Source organism: Misgurnus anguillicaudatus, chromosome 20 (genome assembly GCF_027580225.2).
Source record: "Misgurnus anguillicaudatus chromosome 20, ASM2758022v2, whole genome shotgun sequence".
In the NCBI taxonomy this organism is placed as follows: Eukaryota; Metazoa; Chordata; class Actinopteri; order Cypriniformes; family Cobitidae; genus Misgurnus; species Misgurnus anguillicaudatus.
The window spans coordinates 10,103,771-10,115,779 of NC_073356.2; the positions used below are offsets into that span (position 1 = coordinate 10,103,771).

A 12,009-nucleotide genomic window follows, 5' to 3' on the forward strand; every position below is an offset into this window, starting at 1 on the left:
CCTCTGGGGTGCGTTTAATATTTCAATGCAGCGTCACACTCAGTGCTCCTGTCTATCAATATACCAAATATCAGAATAATTTACCACAGCATTTTTAAGTTATGGTCCCATAAACTTGGGCATTTTTGACAATACAGTTACAGACATTGCATTTTAACCATATTTGTGGTGCTATATCTCAGTTGTCCTCTGGGGTGCGTTTAATATTTCAATGCAGGATCACAGTCAGTGCTCCTGTCTATCACCATGCCAAACATCAGACTAATTTACAGCAGCATTTTAAAGTTATGGTCCCATAAACTTGGCAATTTTGACAATACAGTTAATAGACATTGCATTTTAACCAAATTTGAGGTGCTATATCTCAGTTGTCCTCTGGGGTGCGTTTAATATTTCAATGCAGGGTCACAGTCAGTGCTCCTGTCTATCACCATGCCAAACATCAGACTTATTTACAGCAGCATTTTAAAGTTATGGTCCCATAAACTTGGCATTTTTGACAATACAGTTAATAGACATTGCATTTTAACCATATTTGATGTGCTATATCTCAGTAGTCCTCTGGGGTGCGTTTAATATTTCAATGCAGGGTCACAGTCAGTGCTCCTGTCTATCACCATGCCAAACATCAGACTTATTTACAGCAGCATTTTAAAGTTATCGTCCCATAAACTTGGCATTTTTGACAATACAGTTAATAGACATTGCATTTTAACCATATTTGAGGTGCTATATCTCAGTTGTCCTCTGGGGTGCGTTTAATATTTCAATGCAGAGTCACAGTCAGTGCTCCTGTCTATCACCATGCCAAATATCAGACTTATTTACAGCAGCATTTTAAAGTTATGGTCCCATAAACTTGGCAATTTTGACAATACAGTTAATAGACATTGCATTTTAACCATATTTGAGGTGCTATATCTCAGTTGCCCTGTGGGGTGCGTTTAATATTTCAATGCAGCGTCACACTCAGTGCTCCTGTCTATCAATATACAAAAAATCAGAATAATTTACCACAGCATTTTTAAGTTATGGTCCCATAAACTTGGGCATTTTTGACAATAGAGTTACAGACATTGCATTTTAACCATATTTGTGGTGCTATATCTCAGTTGTCCTTTGGGGTGCGTTTAATATTTCAATGCAGGATCACAGTCAGTGCTCCTGTATATCACCATGCCAAACATCAGACTTATTTACAGCAGCATTTTAAAGTTATGGTCCCATAAACTTGGCAATTTTGACAATACAGTTAATAGACATTGCATTTTAACCAAATTTGAGGTGCTATATCTCAGTTGTCCTCTGGGGTGCGTTTAATATTTCAATGCAGGGTCACAGTCAGTGCTCCTGTCTATCACCATGCCAAACATCAGACTTATTTACAGCAGCATTTTAAAGTTATGGTCCCATAAACTTGGCATTTTTGACAATACAGTTAATAGACATTGCATTTTAACCATATTTGATGTGCTATATCTCAGTAGTCCTCTGGGGTGCGTTTAATATTTCAATGCAGAGTCACAGTCAGTGCTCCTGTCTATCACCATGCCAAACATCAGACTTATTTACAGCAGCATTTTAAAGTTATCGTCCCATAAACTTGGCATTTTGACAATACAGTTAATAGACATTGCATTTTAACCATATTTGAGGTGCTATATCTCAGTTGTCCTCTGGGGTGCGTTTAATATTTCAATGCAGAGTCACAGTCAGTGCTCCTGTCTATCACCATGCCAAATATCAGACTTATTTACAGCAGCATTTTAAAGTTATGGTCCCATAAACTTGGCAATTTTGACAATACAGTTAATAGACATTGCATATTTACAATTTTTGAGCTGCTATATCTCAGTTGCCCTCTGGGGTGCGTTTAATATTTCAATGCAGCCTCACACTAAGTACCCCAGTCTATCACCACGCCAAAAATCAGACCTATTTACAGCAGCATTTTAAAGTTATCGTCCCATAAACTTGGCATTTTTGACAATACAGTTAATAGACATTGCATTTTAACCATATTTGAGGTGCTATATCTCAGTTGTCCTCTGGGGTGCGTTTAATATTTCAATGCAGAGTCACAGTCAGTGCTCCTGTCTATCACCATGCCAAATATCAGACTTATTTACAGCAGCATTTTAAAGTTATGGTCCCATAAACTTGGCAATTTTGACAATACAGTTAATAGACATTGCATATTTACAATTTTTGAGCTGCTATATCTCAGTTGCCCTCTGGGGTGCGTTTAATATTTCAATGCAGCCTCACACTAAGTACCCCAGTCTATCACCACGCCAAAAATCAGACCTATTTACTGCAGCATTTTAAAGTTATGGTCACATAAACTTGCAATTTTTTAACAATACAGTTACAGGCATTGCATTTTAACCAAATTTGAGGTGCTATATCTCAGTTGTCTTTTGGGGTGCGTTTAATATTTCAATGCAGCGTCACACTCAGTGCTCCTGTCTATCAATATACCAAAAATCAGACTTATTTACAGCAGCATTTTAAAGTTATCGTCCCATAAACTTGGCATTTTTGACAATACAGTTACAGGCATTGCATTTTAACCAAATTTGAGGTGCTATATCTCAGTTGTCCTCTGGGGTGCGTTTAATATTTTAATGCAGAGTCACACTCAGTGCTCCTGTCTATCACCATGCCAAATATCAGACTTATTTACCGCAGCATTTTAAAGTTATGGTCACATAAACTTGCAATTTTTTGACAATACAGTTACAGGCATTGCATTTTAACCAAATTTGAGGTGCTATATCTCAGTTGTCCTCTGGGGTGCGTTTAATATTTCAATGCAGCGTCACACTCAGTGCTCCTGTCTATCAATATACCAAACATCAGACCTATTTACAGCAGCATTTTAAAGTTATCGTCCCATAAACTTGGCATTTTTGACAATACAGTTAATAGACATTGCATTTTAACCATATTTGAGGTGCTATATCTCAGTTGTCCTCTGGGGTGCGTTTAATATTTCAATGCAGAGTCACAGTCAGTGCTCCTGTCTATCACCATGCCAAATATCAGACTTATTTACAGCAGCATTTTAAAGTTATGGTCCCATAAACTTGGCAATTTTGACAATACAGTTAATAGACATTGCATATTTACAATTTTTGAGCTGCTATATCTCAGTTGCCCTCTGGGGTGCGTTTAATATTTCAATGCAGGGTCACACTCAGTACTCCTGCCTATCACCACGCCAAAAATCAGACCTATTTACTGCAGCATTTTAAAGTTATGGTCACATAAACTTGCAATTTTTTAACAATACAGTTACAGGCATTGCATTTTAACCAAATTTGAGGTGCTATATCTCAGTTGTCCTTTGGGGTGCGTTTAATATTTCAATGCAGCGTCACACTCAGTGCTCCTGTCTATCAATATACCAAAAATCAGACTTATTTACAGCAGCATTTTAAAGTTATCGTCCCATAAACTTGGCATTTTTGACAATACAGTTACAGGCATTGCATTTTAACCAAATTTGAGGTGCTATATCTCAGTTGTCCTCTGGGGTGCGTTTAATATTTTAATGCAGAGTCACACTCAGTGCTCCTGTCTATCACCATGCCAAATATCAGACTTACTTACCGCAGCATTTTAAAGTTATGGTCACATAAACTTGCAATTTTTTGACAATACAGTTACAGGCATTGCATTTTAACCTAATTTGAGGTGCTATATCTCAGTTGTCCTCTGGGGTGCGTTTAATATTTCAATGCAGCGTCACACTCAGTGCTCCTGTCTATCAATATACCAAACATCAGACTTATTTACAGCAGCATTTTAAAGTTATGGTCCCATAAACTTGGCATTTTTGACAATACAGTTAATAGACATTGCATTTTAACCATATTTGAGGTGTTATATCTCAGTTGTCCTCTGGTGTGCGTTTAATATTTCAATGCAGAGTCACAGTCAGTGCTCCTGTCTATCACCATGCCAAATATCAGACTTATTTACTGCAGCATTTTAAAGTTATGGTCCCATAAACTTGGCAATTTTGACAATACAGTTAATAGACATTGCATGTTTGCAGGTTTTGAGCTGCTGTATCTCGGTTGCCCTCTGGGGTGCGGTTGGTGTTTCAGTGCAGCCTCACACTGGGTGCCCCAGTCTGTCACCACGCCAAAAATCAGACCTATTTACTGCAGCATTTTAAAGTTATGGTCACATAAACTTGCCATTTTTTGACAATACAGTTACAGGCATTGCATTTTAACCAAGTTTGAGGTGCTGTGTCTCGGTTGTCCTCTGGGGTGCGTTTGGTGTTTCGGTGCGGCGTCGCGCTCGGTGCTCCTGTCTATCAGTATGCCAAGCGTCAGACTTATTTACAGCAGCATTTTAAAGTTATCGTCCCATAAACTTGGCAATTTTGACAGTGCAGTTAATAGACATTGCATGTTTGCCATTTTTGGGCTGCTGTGTCTCGGTTGTCCTCTGGGGTGCGTTTAATTATTCAAACCAGGGTCACACTCAGTGCTCCTGTCTATCAATATACCAAAAATCAGAATAATTTACCACAGCATTTTTAAGTTATCGTCCCATAAACTTGGCATTTTTGACAATACAGTTAATAGACATTGCATTTTAACCAAATTTGAGGTGCTATATCTCAGTTGTCCTCTGGGGTGCGTTTAATATTTCAATGCAGGGTCACAGTCAGTGCTCCTGTCTATCACCATGCCAAACATCAGACTTATTTACAGCAGCATTTTAAAGTTATGGTCCCATAAACTTGGCATTTTTGACAATACAGTTAATAGACATTGCATTTTAACCATATTTGATGTGCTATATCTCAGTAGTCCTCTGGGGTGCGTTTAATATTTCAATGCAGAGTCACAGTCAGTGCTCCTGTCTATCACCATGCCAAACATCAGACTTATTTACAGCAGCATTTTAAAGTTATCGTCCCATAAACTTGGCATTTTTGACAATACAGTTAATAGACATTGCATTTTAACCATATTTGAGGTGCTATATCTCAGTTGTCCTCTGGGGTGCGTTTAATATTTCAATGCAGAGTCACATTCAGTGCTCCTGTCTATCACCATGCCAAATATCAGACTTATTTACAGCAGCATTTTAAAGTTATGGTCCCATAAACTTGGCAATTTTGACAATACAGTTAATAGACATTGCATATTTACAATTTTTGAGCTGCTATATCTCAGTTGCCCTCTGGGGTGCGTTTAATATTTCAATGCAGCGTCACACTAAGTCCCCCCGTCTATCACCACGCCAAAAATCCCACCTATTTACTGCAGCATTTTAAAGTTATGGTCCCATAAACTTGCCATTTTTGACAATACAGTTACAGACATTGCATTTTAACCATATTTGTGGTGCTATGTCTCAGTTGGCCTCTGGGGTGCGTTTAATATTTCAATGCAGCGTCACACTCAGTGCTCCTGTCTATCAATATACCAAAAATCAGAATAATTTACAACAGCATTTGAAAGTTATGGTCCCATAAACTTGCAATTTTTTGACAATACAGTTACAGGCATTGCATTTTAACCAAATTTGAGGTGCTATATCTCAGTTGTCCTCTGGGGTGCGTTTAATATTTTAATGCAGCGTCACACTCAGTGCTCCTGTCTATCAATATACCAAACATCAGACTTATTTACAGCAGCATTTTAAAGTTATCGTCCCATAAACTTGGCATTTTTGACAATACAGTTACAGGCATTGCATTTTAACCAAATTTGAGGTGCTATATCTCAGTTGTCCTCTGGGGTGCGTTTAATATTTTAATGCAGCCTCACACTCAGTGCTCCTGTCTATCACCATGCCAAATATCAGACTTATTTACTGCAGCATTTTAAAGTTATGGTCCCATAAACTTGGCAATTTTGACAATACAGTTAATAGACATTGCATTTTAACCATATTTGAGGTGTTATATCTCAGTTGTCCTCTGGTGTGCGTTTAATATTTCAATGCAGAGTCACAGTCAGTGCTCCTGTCTATCACCATGCCAAATATCAGACTTATTTACTGCAGCATTTTAAAGTTATGGTCCCATAAACTTGGCAATTTTGACAATACAGTTAATAGACATTGCATATTTACAATTTTTGAGCTGCTATATCTCAGTTGCCCTCTGGGGTGCGTTTAATATTTCAATGCAGCGTCACACTAAGTCCCCCCGTCTATCACCACGCCAAAAATCCCACCTATTTACTGCAGCATTTTAAAGTTATGGTCCCATAAACTTGCCATTTTTGACAATACAGTTACAGACATTGCATTTTAACCATATTTGTGGTGCTATATCTCAGTTGGCCTCTGGGGTGCGTTTAATATTTCAATGCAGCGTCACACTCAGTGCTCCTGTCTATCAATATACCAAAAATCAGAATAATTTACAACAGCATTTGAAAGTTATGGTCCCATAAACTTGCAATGAACTATTAAACGCACCCCAGAGGACAACTGAGATATAGCACCTCAAATTTGGTTAAAATGCAATGCCTGTAAATGTATTGTCAAAAAATGCCAAGTTTATGTGACCATAACTTTAAAATGCTGCTGTAAATAGGTCTGATGTTTGGCATGGTGATAGACAGGAGCACTGAGTGTGACGCTGCATTGAGTTATTAAACGCACCCCAGAGGCCAACTGAGATATTGCACCTCAAATATGGTTAAAATGCAGTGTCTGTATCTGTATTGTCAAAAATGCCAAGTTTATGGGACCATTACTTTAAAATGCTGCTGTAAACTATTCTGATTTTTGCTATGGTGATAGGCAGGAGCACTGAGTGTGACTCTGCATTGAGATATTAAACGCACCCCAGAGGCCAACTGAGATATTGCACCTCAAATTTGGTTAAAATGCAGTGTCTGTAACTGTATTGTCAAAAATGCCAAGTTTATGGGACCATAACTTTAAAATGCTGCTGTGGATTATTCTGATTTTTGGTGTGGTGATAGGCAGGAGTACTGAGTGTGACCCTGCATTGAAATATTAAACGCACCCCAGAGGGCAACTGAGATATAGCACCTCAAATTTGGTTAAAGTGTAATTACTTTAACTGTCTAGTCAAAAATGGCAAGTTTATGGGACCATAACTTTAAAATGCTGCAGTAAATTATTCTGATGTTTGGTATGCTGATAGGCAGAAGCATTGAGTGTGACGCTGCACTTAAATATTAAACGCACCCCAGAGGGCAACTGGGATGTAGCGCCTCAGGTTTGGTTGAGGTGTAATTACTTTGGCTGTCTAGTCAAAAATGGCAGGTTTATGGGACCATGGCTTTGAGGTGCTGCTGTGGGTGGGTCTGATGTTTGGTGTGCTGATGGGCAGGGGCATTGGGTGTGGGGCTGCATTGAAATATTAAACGCACCCCAGAGGCCATCTGAGATATTGCACCTCTAATTTGGTTAAAATGCAGTGTCTGTAACTGTCTTGTCAAAAATGGCAAGTTTATGGGACCATAACTTTAAAATGCTGCTGTAAATTATTCTGATTTTTCCTATGGTGATAGACAGGAGCACTGAGTGTGACTCTGCATTGAATTATTAAACGCACCCCAGAGGCCAACTGAGATATTGCACCTCAAATTTGGTTAAAATGCAGTGTCTGTAACTGTATTGTCAAAAATGCCAAGTTTATGGGACCATAACTTTAAAATGCTGCTGTAAATTATTCTGATTTTTGGTATGGTGATAGGCAGGAGTACTGAGTGTGACCCTGCTCTGAAATATTAAACGCACCCCAGAGGCCAACTGAGATATAGCACCTCAAATTTGGTTAAAGTGTAATTACTTTAACTGTCTAGTCAAAAATGGCAAGTTTATGGGACCATAACTTTAAAATGCTGCTGTAAATTATTCTGATTTTTACTATGGTGATAGGCAAGAGCACTGAGTGTGACCCTGCATTGAGATACTAAACGCACCCTAGAGGCCAATTGAGATATTGCACCTCAAATATGGTTAAAATGCAGTGTCTGTAACTTTATTGTCAAAAATGCCAAGTTTATGAGACCATAACTTTAAAAAGCTGATGTAAATTATTCTGATTTTTGCTATGGTGATAGGCAGGAGCACTGAGTGTGACCTTGCATTGAGATATTAAACGCACCCCAGAGGCCAACTGAGATATTGCACCTCTAATTTGGTTAAAATGCAGTGTCTGTAACTGTCTTGTCAAAAATGGCAAGTTTGTGGGACCATGGCTTTAGAATGCTGCTGTAGATTATTCTGATTTTTGGTGTGCTGATGGGCAGGAGCATTGAGTGTGACGCTGCATTGAAATATTAAACGCACCCCAGAGTGCAACTGAGATATAGCACCATAAATTTGGTTCAAATGCAGTGTCTGTTACTGTATTGCGAAAAATGCCAAGATTATGGGACCATATCTTTAAAATGCTGCTGTAAATAAGTCTGATGTTTGGCATGGTGATAGAAAGGGGCACTGAGTGTGACCCTGCATTGAAATATTAAACGCACCCCAGAGGGCAACTGGGATATAGCACCTCAAATATGGTTTAAAATGCAATGTCTATTAACTGGATTGTCAAAATTACCAAGTTTATGTGACCATAACTTTAAAAAGCTGCTGTAAATAAGTCTGATTTTTGGCATGGTGATAGACGTTTGGACTCAGTGTGACCCTGCATTGAAATATTAAACACACCCCAGAGGGCAACTGAGATATTGCATCTCAAATATGGTTAAAATGCAGTGTCTGTAACTGTATTGTCAAAAATGCCAAGTTTATGGGACCATAACTTTAAAATGTTCCTGTAAATAAATCAGATTTTTTCACGAGGATAGACAGCAGCACTGGGTGTGACCCTGTAGTGAAAGTTTAAAACGCCCCCCGGGAAACAGCTCAGATATAGTGCCAACAACTCAGCTGACAATGCAATTCGTCTTTAAAGTAATTTGAGAGTGCTATGTAATGAGAAATAATTTGTTTAATAAATGCACATTGAGTTTGATGTTGTGTCATTACGTCTTGTAAAGTATAAACAGCTACAATAAGTATCAGAGAACCAGAATCAAAATAAGCTTTATTTGCCAATTATGCACACTTGCACAAGAAATGTATTTTAGTTTGGTACTTACAGACAAACAGTATATAGATAAACAGCAAATAGCAACATTTAATGTAAAATTAGAAATTAAAACAAATAATATAGATAAGAAGCAAGTGAGAGAGTTATTTACAAATATCTATAAGTACTGTATATAAAACTGTATATAATGTATATTGTACTGTGTATTTACACAGTTAACCCTATTAAACCCTAGTGTGGGATATTGCACTATACAATACTGCATTTTAAAACAGCAAGGTCGGAGCAAATGTGCTACTGTAACTGCTTAAGGTGAAGATGTCTTGTGGAAAAAAAATTCTGGCACAGTAAATTTGAAAATGTTGAAAGGGAGTGATAGGGGCTCTTCAGGAAATCTACTCTCATCTCCACAGTTTGAAGCAACAGGCTCTCTAAGCTTCTGTATGTATAGATTAATCATTTCTAGAGTCATCTGCAAACTTCAAACAAACACGCATTAGCAAGCACGCACCCGCGCACACACACTCGCACACGCGTGCGCGCCGCACGCACACACACACACACACACACGCCCGCGCACACACACACAACCCGCGCGGCCCCACACACATACACACCCTCGCGCACTCTCTCTCTCTCTCTCTCTCTCTCTCACACACACACACACACACACACACACACACACACACACACACACACACACACACACACACCCGCGTGCTCACACACACACAAATGCACGCACCCGCGAGCACACGCATACTCGCAAGCACGCCCGCGCGCGCGCACACACACACACACACACACACACACACACACACACACACACACAGACGCACATACACACACACGCATATCCACACACACACACACACACACGCAAGCACCCACCCACACAAACATCACAAAGACATATATATTAAGATGATCCATTAATGCAATCCAAAGATGACACGTTTAACAATGTAGATTTACAACATGTTGGTGTGTCTTTGCATTCTGACTATCCGTGTTCTTTCGTGACTCTGTTATTCTGTTTATTTTCAAATGTATATTACTCTCACAGTAACAAAAGAAACATGATCACTCAAAACAGCACGAATAAGAGATATTGCGCTACGGTCCCTAAGCTGTGCGTGAAAAAGAAACTGCAAACGCGGAAGGGTCGCGTCTTTTAAGGTGGAACGAAAAGCGTCAATAAGAAGCTGCGAATAAGAAGCTAGATTCAGCCTCGTGATCTTATCACATGACAGAATTTTGGTTCGTTTCAATTGGTGCGGATCAGAGCACTCAGTGTGGTGTGAAATGGAACCAAATCTGCTAAAAAAGTTACAATGTAACATTTTTTGCTTTTGGTCCGGACCAAATGAACCGAATTACAGATGTGAAAACGCCCTAAATATGAATCGAGTCTTACATAATTTAGACAGAGGATATAGACTAATGTGTTTTATATTCTTGTACTCAATAAAAAAAAAAAACAGTGGTGTAGTCTACGTGATACGCAGGTATACGCCGTATACCCACTAGAAATTGTTTCTTTGTCTTTAGTACTATTCGGACGGGATTCGTTTTACATAGGGAGGTGGGGTAAAGCAAGTTTTTATCAGAGCTTCTCTGTGATTTTAGTCCAGTCCGAATGCTCTATGTCAGTAATCATTACGGACAATGTCAGTAAAGATTACGGCGTCTTTTACCTTCTGTAAAAAGGTCCGGAGAAATTACCTCAGGTAATACTAATCCAGTGCGAATAGACCAGCTGTAAATATCCACGTAAATCGCGTCATTTCCTTTCAATTTGCGGGTTTCTTTTAAATATAGAAGCGCTTAAAGAAGCATTTACTTGCGTTCTAGACGGGAAACAAGTCAGTGGCAGGTCAGTTTCTGAATAAAACACGACACAAACTTTAAAAAAAAAAAGTCAAATTCACTTCTCAGATTCGCGGAACTGTTTACGAAACTGACGTTCTCCCCAAACTGAAATTAATCACAGTGTTTCGCGTTTTCCTTGTCTGTTTCATGTTGTTTGCACATCTGATATCAAGAGGCAAGGTAACGTGCACGTGAAGACGAGAGGTGACGCGCTGCGCAAAGGAGTTACCCCTCCCACTTCTGAATGTTTTACTGAGATTTCTAATCCCGTCCGAATTGACCATTAATATTACCGACGTCCTGTGGTAAAATTACATTACGCCATCTACCCCTGTAAAACTAATCCCGTCCGAATAGGGCTTTTGTTTCAACTTCCAAGTGGCGTGTAGATTATTAGTCATGAATAAATAATGTTAAAACCTGTGTAAATTTCTCATTCTTGACAAAAGCTGTGTGTGTGCGCACATTTAAATAATGTCGGGCTGTAAACGGGTTCGGGCTTTTAAAAAGCTGTCAATCTAAATGTACGTTCGGGTTCGGGCTGCATTCTGTCGGGCTCCGAACATTTCGGGCCTAACTTTTAAGGCCCGATTACAGCTCGGCTTTGCAGCGAAAGTAAAACTCGAGCGCGCGCTCAAACGCAATTTAAATACCCGATGCCTTAATTTCATACACCACAATTACCCATCCAATACTGTGATAGAATGCATAAGCATTGAAATATATATTTCCTCCCTATAAGTCAAGATAGCCCGACGGGCAGGGGCGGGGATGCATTTTGATAGCCCGACTACAAAGCACATTAGCCCCGGGACGTCAGGCTAGCGATTTTGCGAGCCCTATAGTTGAGGTAAGAACCAGAACATAGTAAAATACTTAATAACGGTGTTTTTTCTTTAAGCTGTACAAACCTCTCTCTTCACTCCTTCATCTCCTCTCAGCTTTGCCTCCAGTAACGCCACCTCTTTCTTCAGCTGCGAGATTTCTGTGATGAAATCATCAATATCCAGCATGGACATATCAGTTCCTACTGACTTACAGCACATCGCGTTCACATCTCTCATCATCAACAT

At 39.2% G+C, this 12,009-nt stretch overlaps 1 protein-coding gene and 1 long non-coding RNA gene across 3 annotated transcripts in view; one reads left to right on the plus strand and one right to left on the minus strand.

The window, feature by feature from the left end:
* Positions 1-12,009, minus strand: part of LOC129455190 (uncharacterized) — a 31,521-nt gene extending 19,512 nt beyond the window's left edge. For both annotated transcript variants that reach the window (XM_073858064.1, XM_073858063.1), the window contains exon 1: positions 11,848-12,009. In XM_073858064.1, coding sequence (XP_073714165.1) covers positions 11,848-12,009 — 162 coding nt within the window. The remainder of the gene's footprint in view (positions 1-11,847) is intronic.
* Positions 11,303-11,994, plus strand: LOC141351410 (uncharacterized). The gene is made up of 2 exons (XR_012359670.1): positions 11,303-11,786; positions 11,878-11,994. It is a non-coding gene; the product is annotated as an uncharacterized lncRNA (long non-coding RNA).